This window comes from Nansenia antarctica (genome assembly GCF_963989245.1).
Source record: "Nansenia antarctica genome assembly, chromosome: 19".
Classification (NCBI taxonomy): Eukaryota; Metazoa; Chordata; class Actinopteri; order Argentiniformes; family Microstomatidae; genus Nansenia; species Nansenia antarctica.
The window spans coordinates 12,259,317-12,277,421 of record NC_137692.1 but is presented as its reverse complement, the minus strand read 5'-3'; the positions used below and the strand labels follow the sequence as shown (position 1 = coordinate 12,277,421).

Here is an 18,105-nt window from a genome sequence, read left to right as displayed (position 1 = left end):
AGTCAGTGTTGGTGGAAACAGAATGGGGGCGGGGTTCTATGACTATGGAGCTTTTTGCTTAAACATATTAGGCTTTTCTAATTTAATTGGCATCATTCAATTGGCACATGTTCACATTCTAAGGCTATGCAACATAAGATAAGTGTACATCAACTGCCACATCAAGTAAAAAAATAAGCATAGCTCATGTTTCATTTTCATAGCTTTAATTTATTTCAAATAGATTTATAATGGAAATGTACATTGCGTGGAGCACAGGACTGCTCTAATATATAGCACGTACCACATACCACCCAACATGTCAACATTGGGATTTGAAGATAAGGGGTATTTCCCCCAAAATAAGGGAAAATAAGGGATATCCCCCGCACCCCCCTATCCTACTGCAGACACGTCTCTCTTAATATAGATGATCTTGTTTCTTCGTCAGTATAGAATAGAAACAATGTATCCATGCCACTACTCGAATTACAGTAAAATCATATTATAGTGAATGTATGTCATTTTACCTGAAAATGTAAAATCTAACCTTTCTTTTTACAGTGGCAGACATGATATGAACACAACAGACGTAAAAAGGTAGGCTATATAACAAATAATAATCAATAAATATACATTTCCTTTCCATGACATGACTCCATGACCCTGACTTGTAAACAGTCTAATCTATATCAAGTCAATCTGAATCATCTGCTGTAGTCCAAAAACAAACAACACATTCACAGTACTACTCTTCTGTCCCTCTTGCAAAGGATCTTTTTGAAAGACCTCCTGAAGTCATTGTTGAATATAGTGTATATGACTGGATTCAGTGAGCTGTTGCAGTAACCGAACCAGAAGAAAACATTGAACAATGTCTCTGGGACCCAGCAGGAGTCACACAGCGCAGTCAGCGTGTACGTGAAGAAAAAGGGGAACCAACAAATTACAAACACTCCCATGACCACGGCCAGAACGAACTTCACCCTGTTCTGCCTTCCTTTCCACCTGCTAGCTTTCACACACCGCCGTGTAGCGTCTTCTCTTGGGGATGGGTCCTCTGGTTTGACTTGACTCCCTTTAGTCTTACCCTTACCCTTACCCCTCTTCTTTTTAATGGAGCACGGATGGTTCTCGTTGGCATCCGACGAGGAACAGTCTTCCTCCGCGTCTACCCTGTTGACCTCCTCTCCCTCTACCTTCCTTCCCTCTCTCCCTTCATCTCTGTTCCCTTGCTCCGTGGGGTCCTGCTGCACCAAGCCGTTCTGTCCTTTATCAGTGGCGTTGTTATCCCTCCTCTTCTCACGGGGAGGACTCCTGGTTCTCCTCTTGGCGACCTGGTAGATCCGGACGTACACCAGAATCATGATCACGCAGGGGGCGAAGAAAGACGCCGTGCTGGAGAAGATGATGTACCATTTCTCCCCGTTGATCTCACACGTAGGACCCTCCTCCTTGACCCCTTCCTTCTCCATAGAAATCAGGGGCGGGAACGAAATGATGGCAGCGAGAACCCAAACGACGAACACGATACATTTGATCCTGCGCGGCGTCCTCTTTCGGTTGTACTCGATGGGTTGAGTGACAGACCAGTACCTGTCGAGACTTATGGCGCACAGATGCACGATGGACGAGGTGCAGAACAGAACATCTAAGGCCAGGTAGATCTCACACCAGAGTTTACCAAAGTACCAGTATCCCATGAGCTCCTTGGCCAGAGTGAAGGGAATAACCAGTGTCGCCACTAGAATGTCTGCACACGCTAAGGACACTAAGAACAAGTTCTGGGGGGCTCTCAGGGCCCGGCTGGTGAACACGGCTATCACAACCAGGACATTGCCAAACACGGTCAGGAGAATGAGGATACCCACCAGTATTGTCAGAGGAACGGATGTGTGGATAGTGTACGGGAGCCTCCAAGGCTCTGAAGTCCTGTTACCGTCGGTCAAGTTATCAAACCCCATTAGGATGAATCAGGTGCCGTTCTTATGACAGGAGTCCTTGTTCCAGAGACAGAATTAGTCTGCAAAATGGATATGTTCGTGAATAGAGCATTTCCGGAATCAAATACCTTTTAATTTTGTCCCCCGGGGAACATTATGTGAACAATTGAACAAGCACCTCCTCTATGTCATATTTAGTCCTTTTGTTATTGAACATTTTAAAAACTGTTGATTAAAAAAAAAAAAAAAAGAAGAAAACAAAACATAGAAAATAAATGAGGTAAAAAGAAGAACAAATTGCCCTTAAAAAGACTCAACTCCATCCCCTGCTTTCAAGAATTCCAAATGTATTCAAATGTTATCCATTTATGTTGAGAAGATGTCCAGAAAGGTCCCACGTTAGACTTGGCACAGAGTAGGTTGCGTCTGCACTCTGCACATATTACTTGTACCTCAGGAACTGGAGAAGGTTGAGGCGGTTCTTTTCATCTGATGAGGCTGAAGGGGATTGCTGGGACAGGGGTAGCCAACACGGTGCCCGCGGGCACCTGGTCGCCCGCAGAGACCACGCGAGTCGCCCGTAGGGCAAGTTCTAAAAATAGCGCTATTTACCATGAAGGTCCCTTTAACACACGGGTCTCCAACACGTCGCTCGCGAGCTACCTGTAAAAAAGATGCAGCCTTCCCCCAAAAAAATCACCCTGGAAACCTTATTCTGCTAGAATTGGGCTTCATGGTAATACCATAATGGTATATTTACAGTACATGGACAGTGGATTGAAGCATTGGCACAACCCTCACTCATTGGAAATGTCTGTTTTCTATAGATGGATATACTATATCCTATTTATACTATAATTTATTTTTCAGCAACCCAATATTCAATTCGAATTATGTTATGAATTGATATGGATCAATTTATACCTCTTATTAAATTATACATACTCTGGTTGTTATGTTTGCCTTTTGGTTGACAACAAAAGAGGGAGAGGAGGATAGAGAAGGAGAGAGAGCAGGATGGTGTCGGCACACCAAAGAGAGAGAGAGCAAGAACCAGGTGAGAAAGTGGACAGATAGTCAAGACCACATATGCCACAGTCCATGCCACCCCCGCCCCAAGGCAGCAAACTTAGGGGAAACACTGAGAGCAGATAGCTGAACTGTCAAGCCTGGAGAAATGGAGATGGCGGTTATAAAGCTCCAGAATAATGTCCAGATACAATCGCAACAGCATTCACAAAATTTCTGGAGCCTGGTAGACCCAGAAAACTATAAGAATATTCACCAAGCAGCCCTGAAAGTATTTGTTGTATTTGGCTCTACATACCTTTGAGAATCAGATTTTTCTGATATGAATGTAATGAAATACTACTAGGCCTACTACTTCTGAACAAGACTGACAGATGAGCATTTAAATGACTCTATAAGAGTGAACCTAAGTGGATACACTCCAGCATACACAACTCTTGTAGACTCCATGCAGTGACATTCATCTCAAGTGTAGGAATGAGTGAATGCATTATTACACACATGCACACATTTTTTTGAAAGAGACAAAAGAAGAAAAAAATACTAATGTTTTCTGACTGAAAAAACTAGAAAAGGTGAATGCACTTATTACACACATGTGGACCATACAATTATAAGCTTTTGATATGTGAATGGAGGTGATGTGATACATTGATATATGGATACAGAATATACTGCTACTACTATAGTGAGCTTACACATTGACATTTGAAACAGAGCATGCTAGTGAAGAATTTCAGAGTGTTTTGATACGTTATGTGAATGAATGTAAGTAATAAGATATGAGTAGCTCTCGGCCACTTACATTTTTTCAAAGTAGCTCTCGGATGAAAAAAGGTTGGAGACCCCTGCGTCTAGTCAGTGTTGGTGGAAACAGAATGGGGGCGGGGTTCTATGACTATGGAGCTTTTTGCTTAAACATATTAGGCTTTTATAATTTAATTGGCATCATTCAATTGGCACATGTTCACATTCTAAGGCTATGCAACATAAGATAAGTGTACATCAACTGCCACATAAAGTAAAAAAATAAGCATAGCTCATGTTTCATTTTCATAGCTTTAATTTATTTCAAATAGATTTATAATGGAAATGTACATTGCGTGGAGCACAGGACTGCTCTAATATATAGCACGTACCACATACCACCCAACATGTCAACATTGGGATTTGAAAATAAGGGATATTTTCCCCAAAATAAGGGAAAATAAGGGATTTCCCCGCACGCCCCCGGGCCGTCCTCCCCCCCCCACCGTCCACAAACCATACCCCTTACATTTAGACAAGGGTAGACACGGTCAATCCTAACATCACCACTAGACAACCATAGGATACCCCTTACATTTAGACAAAGCTATACCAGGGCTGCCAAGTTTCACCAAAAGTTTGGAGTGAGATTTTTTGGCGGTGGAGCGACCCAAAACTGTGCGCATTTTGGCAGCGGCGGCCCCTCTCTCCCACCCAATTATTTGTGCTAGTTTCCTGCAATTTTACATGCTGTTCATAATAAACCAGCACAAGAAATGAAAATAATTAACATTTTATAAAACAAGAAAAAAATTCTGACAATATATAATATTTATGAAATCTTAATAAACAAATACAGATAAACAAATACAAACTACAGACTCTAAAAGAAAAATGGGCCCCATCAACAGGACAGCCCCTTGGTCAGCAGCAGAAAGACCCTTGGTCATCATCTTATATACAGTGCATTGTTCATAGATGGTTATCATGTTATACAGTACATACCAGGGTTTTTCCTGGGTTAGAATGAGGGCTTGATGGTTGATCTTGTGATCTTGTTGATCCCCCAAAAAATTTGAGGGACCCCCAATTGTTGTATTTGTATTGTAAATTGTAATTATTATTAATTATTATTATTATTATTATTAATAATAATAATGTACCTGGTTATGTTACAGTAGAGAAACAAAAAACATTTACTAAAACTGAGTATTTACTAGCTAAGATTGGCAAAAGATTGGCGTGGTGCAACCGAAATTAGTAAACAACTAACTAGCTAGTAACAACTAGGGGTTTAGTAACTACTAAATGCCTGCATTTAGTAATGACTTACGCCAAATTGGTGCAACCCAGTCCAGTAGGCTACCAGTGTCCAGCCCAACCGGTCTAAAAGCTGCCGAATCCACCCGTCCAATGTGACCAAAAATAGCCCAATCTGGCAACACCAGGCACGTGCCGTGAGCTTTTAGATTGGGTAAGCATAAGATATAGAAATACACGTAATTACACATACACGCTATCAGTGAACGCAGTTTCAAGGAAATGCAATTTTGATGCCCTAGAACCCGCTAATAAACTGTAGTGTCACTTTGTGATCAGATTACCAAAAACAAAAAAAACAGTTGCCAGTTTCGACTATATCAGGGGTGCTCATTGTTCAAAGATCTTTTCAAGTAGCCAACCTACTGGAATCTACAAGTCCAGTTTCAACATCGCACACGCACACATGCACAACACAGACACACACCGTTTCCATCCTCCATAGTAAACACAACACACTTTCTTTTCACACTTTGTCACACAGGCACTTGACATCACATCACAGACCCTCCCTCTCAAAGTAATCAAACCATATAAACAAGCACAGATCGCCACCAGCCTCGCGAATCATATACATCATATAAACCGCTCATACCAGGCTTGCTGTAGCCGCTGGCGACTCTCCCTTTCTGGGTCAGTGTGAACATCGGTGAGCGAGCGGCCGGGCGGCCTTTAGCCAGTAGTTGTGTTTTTCCAGTCCAGTCCAGTCTACGAAATCCCTTTAGGTCGCTGACAGTAATGTCCATATTCACAAAATCAAGCAAGTTATCCTTATTGATTATTATTATTTAGATCGTTTGAGCTAGCTGGCATAAGCTATTCTGCCGGGCGAGAGGTGAAATGTTAAGTGAACTTGAAAGTGATAAGAGCCAATCAGTAGCTCTTATCGGAATGAAAGACCTACTCTGATTGGCTGTAAGCATGCTTACCCTGGTCACATTAAACAGCGGGTTGAGGCATCGGGAAAAAATAAAAAAGACATTTTCACGCATTCGAATGTACGCGAGGGAAAGCAGAGAGCGGAGTGCTTATATGCAAAGCAGAGTAGGGAGTGCTTTACTCCTACAGGTGGCGCTAAAAATGCAACGTCAAAATGAATGACTCCTGCTGCCCTGGGACCTAAAATACGACTCTTTTAATGAAAACAAACAAACGGTTACATGCACTTTTATTTTAATATTTTCCTTTTTTCGTTGGGTAAGCACTGCTTACCCTGCTTATATGGACGGCACGTCCCTGGGCAACACGGCTTGCTACGTTCTTGCAGCTCGGGTGAACACAGGTTCTTCCATCAGTGCTCGCCTGCCGCTTCGATTGCAGACTCAACTTAACGCGCGTGCAGAAAGATGCCACGAAACTCATGTCCGGTAGCTTTCAAAAGTCCCGTAAAACAATTGTTATTTCTCGCCGTGAGAAATAGAGGTGCGGCATGAGAGCGTGAGAACTGGTTGAAATGCGTGAGTCTCACGGCGATTGCGTGAGACTTGGCAGCTCTGTAAAAACCCACTCGTTTTTCACTCGCCAGCTAGCATGCGAACGGTTAGCCGAACTAGCCCAGCAGGTGATATCCACAAGCTTCCTAACCCTAACCCTAAATCAAACAATTCATGTCACCAACCTGAAAGAAATAGAATAATCGACATTTTAAAAAGGTGAGCTGGCTGTCCTCGGTGGCTGCTGTCATTCGGGTTAAGGCAAGGAAATAGTTTATTGTCGCCACCTATCGTTAGGGGGTGATTTGATAGACGTCATCATAACCTCACCTCTCTGAACTCCTGCTCGCTGGCAGGCGTTTCAAAATCACTGGGTGCTGGGACTGACCTCCTCAACCACATCTAATTATTCTCCAAAGCCATACAGACACTGAACTCCTGCACTTAGACCACTTGACTGTCTTTTCTCATTGTGTGGTGAATGTAGAACTCCCATGAAAACTAAATCCAGCAACTGGTTTGAAAATAAAAGTATCTTGTATTCTTCCTTTTATCTTGTATTTAACATAACAGAATTACTACTACTTCTCATAGCTTTAAATAATAAAATTTTATTTAAGTATAAATAGTTTGGGATTTCACAACTGTTTTGGTCAAATTGCGCCTGAAACAACAGCAGACATACAGCAGACATACAACTGGCAAAAAACACAAAGAAACAAATTCTGGTTTTGGAAACATTCAAAGCCAACACTTAACCATTGTGAACTTAACATAAGCAGTGTGACATTCGATGCAACAAGTAACATTAATAAGAGGGATCCCTTAAAACAGCATAGACTGGAGTGATTTGCGAACGGTAGCCATTTCCTGCTGTTGCTGTGGGGAAAAAGAAAGATTGTTTCAATCATACTCAAGTGAGGCATGATGGGAAATCGTTTTTTTTTATTCAATCACCAGATTTGCCATCAGAACCGCACTCAACATGATGTTTGTGTCGTAAATTCCTAACCTGTTGGCTACTAAAATGAAGAACAGTTATTGAGCAGTTTAAGACCATTTATTCAAAATGCAAAAGTACACAGACATCAAAGATGGACGCTGGTCTGGCAAAGAGAGACAGAGAGAGCGAGAGGGGGAGGGGACAGAGAGAGAGAGAGAGAGGGAGCTGCTTGGTCAAGAGGTGAGGGAGAAGAGAGGCCGGGCCAGAGCCCACATCCTTACTTATAAACTTGGTCAAGATGCAGTCACAGCCAGTGGTCCTATCAGGTCAGGGGGAGGGGCCAGGAGGTAAATACCTTGCCCCACAGTCAGGAGCAAACATATAGGCCCATTATTAAATACAAATAAACTACAGATTCCCCCCTCGGAATACCCAGAGGGTGTTCCGAAACTAAATGACCACAAAACAAAAACAAAAACACAAAACCCCACCGATTGTAACTAAGAAACCAAAGAGAAAAAAAAAAAAAAAAATAAAAAATAAAAAATAAACAACATGTTCCAATAAACAACAGAAAAACTACATCAACACACAACACAAGAAACATAATAACACAGACCAACCCAGCACCAGTACCAGCAACCAAAGATATCATATAAACCAAATACAAAACAATCAACAATAAAAAAGAATCCTAAAAATAACAATACAAATTAATCTAAACACAGTACATCATACATATTTCAACACAAAAACTTCCAACGACCGATGTTTTCTTTGTCCTTGAAGCGTCAGGGTCAGAGGTTGCTAGCACTTGAACCCAGTTGGAGAACAGCCTTTACCGCTGTCTCAGATTGATAACACTTTCATAGTCAGGAGCTTCCATTTTCGTTGCGCTAGGAACAGAACCTCTTTCCTATCTTTGCATAACCACCACATCACTTCTCAACTGACATCAATCACACAAATACACAAACAATACACAAATAATGACATTCAGTTATCATAACACATAATTCTCCAACAGTAAGCATAGGACAAAGGGAATGCATTAATGCATAGATCTTCACCTCAGGTGAGGACTAGTCTTCTGAAAAGTTCATTAACGTGGACTGAGTGACTGATTTTCCAAAAACAGTCAATGAGGCCCTGCCTCCTAAGAAAGTCAAAAATCATGTCTGCTATAATAGGTGCGCCTATCTTAACAAAATAAGTTTCCCATGCCCCTAAGACCGTTTCCAGCCATGCTATCATCTGCTGTCCATTCCCGTCGTTCCCTTTGATCTGCTGCTTCACTACCCTATTCATAGTCTTTAATCTTTTCCTAACTGGTCGTCGTCCGTCAGTGTCATTGAGGTTCAGGCAGCCGCCTGGTCCCCTCCCACGCTGATCAAGGTCTGGGGAGTCGCCCTCAGCATCATCTGAAGCATGGTGCAGGCACTCGCCAGCATCCCCAGTAGCACAGGTGTCCAGGCTTTGGACACTCCCAGGCTGGACCTCCAGACTGTCAGCACTCTCTGCTTCGTTGGTTTCTGGTTCATTGGCATCTGGACAGCTTTCCACTGTCCCCTCGGTTTCAGGCACTGCCGGTAATGTCACTGACTGTAACACTGGCATTGCCACTGGCTCTGGCAACACCACAGCATCTCCTCGTAGCTCCTCCTTCTCAGGTTCTCTGGGGACCTCGGCACCTGTTGGCACAACATCCTGCCTACTCTGTACATCCACCCCCCTGTCCACCACCCGTGGCCCTATTGGGGTAGGGATATGCCCAGACACCACTGGTGTACCCACTCTGATGTTGTTTCTCCCACAGACCCCACATTGACCTAAAGCATGGTCAATCTGTTCCATCAAATATGGACTCCAAAACCCATATTTCTTGGTGATCTTGCGTCTTACCTCCCCCCTAGCCACATGTGCTAATCCATGAGCTTCCTGTATTAACATGCCTAATAAATCTGAGGGTGCTACAACCAACCCCTCATGATTCCTCCATAGACCTGTGTCATCCTGACTTGCCCCCCTTGCTAGCCAAACGTTCTTGTCTAACGTAGTTACTCTACTCTGTAACATCAATAAATCCTCAAGTGTGACCATGCCCTGTAACTGCTTTTCATGTGTGACCAGAAGACCTTTACCTGCCTTGTCTGCTCCTGTAATGGCTTTGGCTGCATCCTCTGCAGCCCTGTTACCTTGTGTGACATGTGATGAGTCAGACCTGTGTGTGGCACACTTCACTATGGCTAATTCCTTTGGCTTCATCATGGCTTGTAACAGCTTCATGATCTGTGCGTGATGCTGTATAGGCGTACCATCAGTTCTCTTAAAACCCCGCCCCCTCCATACAGCTCCATTAAAATGACAAACATTATGTGCATAGGCAGAGTCGGTGTACACTGTCACTCTCCGTCCGGTTCCCAAGTTGCATGCTTCTGTGAGGGCAATCAATTCAGCCAACTGAGCCGAGCAAGGCTGAGGAACTGCCTCAGCCTGTTCTACAATAAACTTTGAATTCTGTGCTTTAACTAAGGAATACCCAGCGCACAACGTTTCTCCTACCCCGTAACAAGACCCATCAACCCAATATTCTATATCAGCTCCCTTTAAAGGCAAAGCTTGTAGGTCTGTTCTATGCTTAATCACTCTGGCTGTCGATGGAATCTGAACACCGGATGGCACCGTCACCTGACAGCCGTCAGGTGTGCATTTTACTGTACAGTTCAATTGGCATAGAGCATCTCTCCCTAGCAGCCCTGTTGGCGTGTGTTCTGACACAAGTGTTGACAGAGTTGCTCTCTGTCCCTTGTACTCTAAGTCTACAAGCTCAGTTGTAGGAATCAGCTGTTTAATTCCCTCAAATCCGATTGTCTTCACATATTCTCTAGACATAGGGAGGTGCGTGGCGCCTTCAGGCTTCTGTGTCACCACCAGCTGGCACCTCCCACTCGGATCTTCCGGGCACCCCTATAGGCCAGCTGCTGGGCCTCCGTAAGGGTTCATCACTCCTGGAGCAGGTGTAGTAGGGGGCCAATATCCTCCTCCTTGGCTCCCCCCTGCGCCCCCCTGGGGCCTGTTGCAGCAGGCACAGGCTAGATGTCCATTCTGGTCGCATTGGCATGGTTCTAGCATCTCCTTCCCTGCTGCTGTCCATCCCCCTGGTGGTGGTCCTTGGCCAGCCTGTGTGTACATCTGGTATGGAACCGCTTGCACCCCTGGTGGTCCTTGTGGGTATGGATACCCCCCTTGTGGCCCCTGTGGGTAGGACTGGTAAGTAGCAGGATACCCCCCTTGTGGCCCCTGTGAGTAGGACTGGTAAGTAGCAGTCTGCACTCCAGGTGGCTGTTGCTGTGGGGCTAAAGCCTGCACTCCCTCTATGTTCCTCTCGCTTTCAGTCAATTGCAAATGAGTCAATATTCTGAGGGATTCTTCGTCTCGTGCCTTCTGTATCTGAATGTTCTTTCGATATAACTCAACTTGATGAGCTACGTGGTCTATATAAACAGCTTTGTTCATGTGTCGTAGCCCCACCACTTCTGCTAGCTTATCCTTAACTGGGGTAGGAAGCCCTTCTTGTATTTTTTCCCTGATTATGGATTTTTCTAAGGGGTTATCTTCAGCGTCTTTCCCTGTCACACTTCTCCATTGAGAGTGCACACGGGCAACATAACCCCTGGGATTCTCATCCCCCCCCAGTGGCTTCACAATGATATTGTCTGGGTGAATGTGAGTAGGGTAGGTCTCTCTGATTGCTTTCCACAGCCTGCCTCTGTTTGCTGCGAAGAGCTCTGGATCATAAACTGATGTATTGATATATCTATGAAGTCCTGCCTTCATCAATATTTCCTGCATTGTATCCAATCCTGCAATAAAAGCTAAGAGTCTTTTCAGGTCTCCCATCGCGGCCTGCGTTCCTGTCAGTATCACGTCGACCTCTCGCGTCCACGAATGTCCTCCCTCTTGAAGAACTGGGAGTTTCTCGATCACTTCAGACAAATCTGTATGATGCCACGGATGATATTCCATCTTGTTACCCCGAATCAGCACTGGACAGTTCTTTAATGTATTTGATGACATTCGGTGACAATCTCCCTCTTTCTCCGGGCGTCTTCTCCCATCTTTCCTTTCGGCTGTGGCTATCATCTTCCTGACCTGCGCGTTGTAGCCTCCATCTGCATTGTCGTCATCACTTGAGTCTTCACTGCCATCTTCGCTGTCATCTTCCTCGTCACTCCTGTCGTCCCCTTTTCCCCTTGGCTCCTTCTTCTTCTTCTGGGAATGATCCTCCAGTGCCTTAGCATATGGAGGGGGACTGGAGGCAGGACACAGGTTTGGGGATGAAATGTTCAGTTTCTGTTCCAGTGTTCTGGCCAATTCTTTTTTCTTTTCCGGTTCCATCTGAGCTATTTTCTGTCCCTCTACCTTAAATAGATCTAAAATAGCTAACTCTAACTTGCGTTTCTCTGATCTAATCTTTCCTCTTTGATGTGCTTTGTGCCCATTGATAAGTATCTCCAATGTTGCAATTAATTGTAAATTAAGGCTGCCCTCTTTCGGCCACGGCTGTTCAATGTATGCCCAACGGCTATTCCATTTCGTAGACATTTTGCTAATTTCCCTAACAAGAGGATTCATTTTTTCCACTACAGCCATAGGGGATAACGTAGCCAACATTCCACGATGTTCACTAATATCTTTTAACAGCTTCGTGGAATTCGACCCCATTCTACTTGCTCAATATGCTGACAATATTCTATATTAGATAAGGTGTACGCTTCTTACAACCCACCTTCCTATTGTCTTGTTTGCTAAACAAATGCTAGTCCAATATAACTGTATTAACCGTCCCCACAAAACCCTGCAACTCAGAATAACAGATTTGCCTCTTGTGTATGTCAGTGCAGTATTAACTTAAATCTAATCTCTGTGTAAGTACTTTATACTTAAATATGTTTCCTAATTGTTTATGAATATGTGTCACTTAATTACTCATTCAATACTAATTACAGTTCTGGTCAACACAATTATTAAATCACAAAGGCTGATCAACACCTAAGTATTCACTGATTTACAAAAACCCTTTTACTGCTCAACTATCAAATATGTACTATTCTGCTATTCCTAATCAAAAGCTGTGGACATGACCTAACTTGAAATAAAAGATGTAAATTACAAATATTAATTATAACCTGTAAAGAAATCGACTTGTTATTTGGAAAAGAATGAATGATTAATTATTAATTACAATCTGTAAAGAAATCGACTTGTTAAGTGAAAGGAATGAATGATTAATTAGACTTAGTCATTGTACAATCGTACACTTCATTGATGTAAACCTGTAAAGTCATTCAGCTATTATCGACACAAAGAAATGGTTATTATTAGATTATCACAAAACAATTGATCAAAGTTCTGTGAAACAGAAAATGAAATAATCTGAATAATTAATTCAATCAATTTGTAATTACTTAAATTAATTGAAGTAACCATCCATTTATTCGACTGATGTTAGGACCAGTGATGGAGGACCAGTGTTCCAAAGTGTCTTATCGTATTCCGTCCACTGGAGGGCAGCAAACAATAAAAAATGTTTTATCGTGTTTCGTCCACTAGAGGGCAGTAAACAATTAAAAATGTCCTATCGTGTTTCGTCCACTAGATGGCAGTAAATAATTAAAAATGTCTTATCGTGTTCTGACCAGTAGATGGAGCTGTGCTCCGGCTAACGCGCATCGATTGCGCATGCGCCAACTCTTCCATGTAAAATGGAGGCTATGAATGTTTTAACCGTAACTCTAAACTATTTAAAATACCCCGCTGATCAATTCACTTTATCTCTCTCTAAAATACTATAGTCTATGTAATGCAACAATCACACGCAACCCCCCTACGTGTCCGAAGCCTAAAGGCCAGAGGCAGAAAGCAGGCGGCTCAATTTAACAACCCTTTTGTCCTTGAGAAACCACCGCGTGTTTGTAGCCTGCTTTAAAACAATCTCTTTAACACAACTTGTTTTCATAAACGATTACTTTTCACGACACAGCAATATCAAGATTATCTTTCAATCCAGTTAAACTATTATTTATCTCATCCAAATCTTTCTCATATGTTTTTCACTGTTCCTCTAGAAGGTCTCTGTGTGTGTCCTGCGCGTCTGCGCGCGTGTCCTTTCACACAGACAAAGAGTAATGGAGTCTACAGTTCTGCTCATATGTTTTTCACTGCTACAATAATGCTCTTTCACATATCTTACAAAATAGACTTCATAATCCAGTTACACTTTATCAAATTACAATTTTACACACATCAGACTCTTTTCTGATCTAATATACTTACAATCAATAATATATACCAGTCCACTTCAAAATGCCTTTATCAGTTTGTTGCTGGCAGTCTACACTTTTTCATATAGACACTATTAGAGTCCGTCTTCCTCTAATACCGAATTTTACACACATACACGATATTCCATAACATCATGCAAATCAAATCACTCATTTACAAATACCTTACAAATCAAATCGTATATTTTCAAATACGGGCTTCTTAACCCGGCTCTCACCCCCAGTTTAAAGACTATGAAAGATGTGTTTCCTTTTCCAACAAGTTACTTTACTTTAAACCTTAAAGTTGAAGGTTGTTTTTAGTCTCAAAGAAAACGCTTGAAAACCCAGCTGTTGCACACGCGCCCCTAGCGGTTTAAACAGAAAATAGCGCTATTTTAATTCTTACCGTTTTCAGAGCTGTGGCTTCAGCTTAAGTTTTCAAACGTAGATTTCCTTTTTTGGACTCCGTGCTAGGCTCGCCATCTGTCGTAAATTCCTAACCTGTTGGCTACTAAAATGAAGAACAGTTATTGAGCAGTTTAAGACCATTTATTCAAAATGCAAAAGTACACAGACATCAAAGATGGACGCTGGTCTGGCAAAGAGAGACAGAGAGAGCGAGAGGGGGAGGGGACAGAGAGAGAGAGAGAGAGGGAGCTGCTTGGTCAAGAGGTGAGGGAGAAGAGAGGCCGGGCCAGAGCCCACATCCTTACTTATAAACTTGGTCAAGATGCAGTCACAGCCAGTGGTCCTATCAGGTCAGGGGGAGGGGCCAGGAGGTAAATACCTTGCCCCACAGTCAGGAGCAAACATATAGGCCCATTATTAAATACAAATAAACTACATTTGTCAAAACTATAAAAGGGGTGGTCTCCTTCTAATGCTTTGAAAATGCACTGGATTAGGATGATTGTCACAAGATTTACCAGTGGCATCGTTAGCCCTGGGTGTTCGGGGCTATAGGCAGCACTCGAGTTGAGAGGGGATGGCATCCCCCCTGAAATAAAAACAGTCAAAATCATCCCCCTTTTAAAACTGCCATCCCCTCTTATGTCAGTTTATCAATGAACGTGGTATTACTGCTATTTCAACATTTAGTTTTGCGCATATTGAGTAAAATACTGTGGGCGAGGAGGGGACACGCACACATGCAATTAAATGTTTACCAAGTCACTGACACTGAAGTCACTGACGCTGTGGGGATGCAAAAATTGGCCCCATATGATAAAATCCACCATCCCCCCTGATTTTCTTTTACAACTTGAGTACTGGCTATAGGCCCAAATGTTTTATGAATAGCCCCGGAACTCTGGATCCAGAAAAAAAAGAGTGAAAAAAATCAAATGCATCAGATTTAGGGCATTGCTGACGATTTTGCGCAAGCCCCCCCCCCCCCTCCCAGTGTTTCAAGATCCTAACAGCGCCTCTACCAGTCAGTGGTGGCCAGCACAGTGCTGTATGTGGTGGTATGCTGGGGGGGGGGGCAGCATCAAGGGGCGTGACACCAAGAGACTGAACAAGCTTACAACACTTACTATGAGGTTACGGTAGACTGTCAGCTTTTATTTGTGGGTATTATATATCGGTTTCACCATTTAGAAAAGACAACACTTTTTATACATAGTCCCCCTATTTCATAGCACCAAAAGTATTGAGACAATTGACTTGATGGGTATTCATGATTAGTGTGTTCTGTTCACCATACACTGACTGTGTAATGTTTATTGATTGTAACTCACCGTGTCCATCATGATCTTCTTCTGCAGCATGGCCATTTCATTCTTCAGACCCACCTGCGCCCCCTGCTGGAATGTCTGGTGACTTTTCTCCATTTCCTCAAAGTTCTAGAAGAAGCCGTATGGGGATCAGATAGATAATGGGCATTGGGCTACGTTCATAAATTCGCTGAGAGCGTCGGAGCGCACACTGGGTTCAACGTCATAAAGGGCCCGAGTCATTTGATAACATGACAAGAGGCATTCCATGAGTGCTGATCAGATTTCCAGAGCAAATTTACGAACGCAGCCACTGACTGGCACACACCAACAATCAAAAAACACACCCACATATCACATACTACATATCTATACTTTAATACAAGTCAGAAGTGCTTAAAACTATTGCTGTCAATCCATTAACAAATGTAACCAAGTTAATCACAATAACTTGATGTGATTAATCATAAAAACATCATAAAAAAGTCATTAAAACGTAAAGCCTCTATTAATTTTATTGAGGATTATAGGGTCAGTAGCTTTGAGGACCTTGCTTTTCTGGTGCATTTCTTCTCAAACACTTACACTGTATGTCGCCTGGGCCTCACCTTAATGAACTGCTCATGCTGCTCCTTGATAGTTTTCAACTTCTGAGTTTGCACCACTCTAGCCTGCTGAGAGAGCTTCTGCTGCTGGCGGAACATGTTCTGCAATGGAAATAATGATACAATAGGATACCATCATCATCATCACCACCATTTACTGGCGTCAGTAATGACATCCTTTGTAGCTGTATATTGTGTGAGAGACAGAAATGGCATCATTGTCTTATTCTAAAAAGTGATATGTAGCCTACTGCGCAGACAGCTGCCATTATTTTTACATGGACCACAAGTATTGCAATGATGTACTGTACAGAGTAGCACTGACATTCAATTTCTCCTCCTGATCCCCAGCTTTCTGTGCTTGAATCTCCCACTGCTGTAGCACAGAGGACACCTGCTGTGTATACTCCTCAGTCAGCGTTTTCCTACAAATACAAGCTCACACTAGTTACTACAAGCATATTCACTGTTACCTAGGGGTTAGGTGGCCAATATAAAAAGGAAATCAAGACATACAACAACATCCACACATATCAATATGATTTCGGCAATCATATACCACTAGCGATGGATTGTACTAATCTCTCTGTTGTGCTGATGTTTTTATTGTTTCTATGATGATGTTTTTTATGCTGATGCCTTTTATCAACTGTAAATTGTTTTTGTTTTTTTTGCTGATGTGCTAACCATGTGTAATGCAATGTAATGTAATGTAATGTCCAATGCCTGTCTCTCCTTTTAAGCTGTTCAGGGAGTACGGATGAAAACTAGCCTTCTTGGCTAATTCTGGTGCATTCTTTAATGTATACTGTCCCTGCCAAATAAACAGTAATACAATAATATGATATCTATACAATACTACAAATATGAGTGGCCACATTTAAGGTTCAGCGTATTTTCATATTCGGGTGAAATATCTTACCAGATCTAAAAGATCTTAGATTTAAAGAATGTATGTAATTGTTTACACACACACACAAACACACAGACACAATGTTTGGCCCATATTATGCAGCCCTAGTAAAGCTTGTTATCTCTGGGTGTTGATGCTCTAACACAGGCTAACTATGTCCCTAACATGTCAGGCTAACATCCCTCTCCCCCTCCCCTTCCCATGTGTCCCCAGCACTACCTTAATTAGGCCCCTATACTTTCTTTTATTTATTGTGTCTTTTTATTATTACTACTCAATCTTTTCAGTTTGTAAAGCGTCTTTGAGTGTCTAGAAAAGCGCTATATAAGTCTAATGTATTATTATTATGTGTGTTACCTCTGTGCATATTGAGTCTTCCATAGCTGCTCCAGTTTCTGACTGCTGCCCTCCAGTGTGCTTTTGGTGAAGGTCTCCAGACGTTTCCTCTTGGCATGCATTGCCTTGTCTATGTTGGCTGGGGATGAAAGCCATTTTGACTGTAATGCACACCACGTCATGATAGAACAATTTCCAATTTTAGAAAATACAGACACCGATTCAAGGAAATGAAGTTGTTGTAGGCTAGTTTGTTATTTACCTCCAAAACGCTCCAACATGGTGTGTACCCCATTCCTAGAGGGGTGTAGAGGAAGCACAAGTGTTTACAATAAATATGGGTGAATAGGCCTAGGTTTTATTATATTAAATAATAGCAATTATCCTACTTACCCCTCTTCAACATTTAGATCGTCCTCCTCAAAGTGTTCGGATAATCTCTTTTTGACCAACTTGTCAACAATAGGGGTTTCATCTGCAGACAGAGATGAAATATAAAGTGTGATAGTTAGCCAATAATTAGTAGGCCCAATCAATTATCTTATACATAATAATTCATTATTAGCTAGCCTCACAGATTAGCTAGCTACGTTCTCTGTTGTCATCTGAACAATTCTTCGTCAAACACGAAATCAAATGCTTTGTCGGCCATGTCCTCTATGTGTTTAGTTGTCTTGTATTGTTTCCTCCCAGTTGATCTTCAGTTAATGGTTCTGGTTCTGAAACTGGAGCTCAAGGAAGCTGCTGCTGATTGGCTAGTTAGCTTAATGTTAACTGTCTAGATAGATAACTACGATAATCACCTCAGAAATAAAA

The 18,105-nt window shown here is 42.4% G+C and overlaps 2 protein-coding genes across 2 annotated transcripts; both read right to left on the bottom strand.

Annotated features, from left to right (window-relative positions):
* Positions 1–719: 719 nt before the first annotated feature.
* LOC308174158 (alpha-2A adrenergic receptor-like) lies at positions 720–1,943 on the bottom strand (the record flags this gene model as incomplete). The annotated part of the gene is made up of 1 exon (XM_080549227.1): positions 720–1,943. The coding sequence occupies one exon, from the start codon at positions 1,941–1,943 to the stop codon at positions 720–722; it is 1,224 nt and encodes a 407-aa protein (XP_080405353.1).
* A 5,333-nt stretch (positions 1,944–7,276) lies between these two features.
* LOC308173835 (synaptonemal complex protein 3-like) lies at positions 7,277–17,570 on the bottom strand (the record flags this gene model as incomplete). The annotated part of the gene is made up of 6 exons (XM_080548897.1): positions 7,277–7,330; positions 15,460–15,564; positions 16,044–16,142; positions 16,366–16,465; positions 17,311–17,428; positions 17,552–17,570. The coding sequence occupies 6 exons, from the start codon at positions 17,568–17,570 to the stop codon at positions 7,277–7,279; spliced, it is 495 nt and encodes a 164-aa protein (XP_080405023.1).
* Positions 17,571–18,105: the final 535 nt, after the last annotated feature.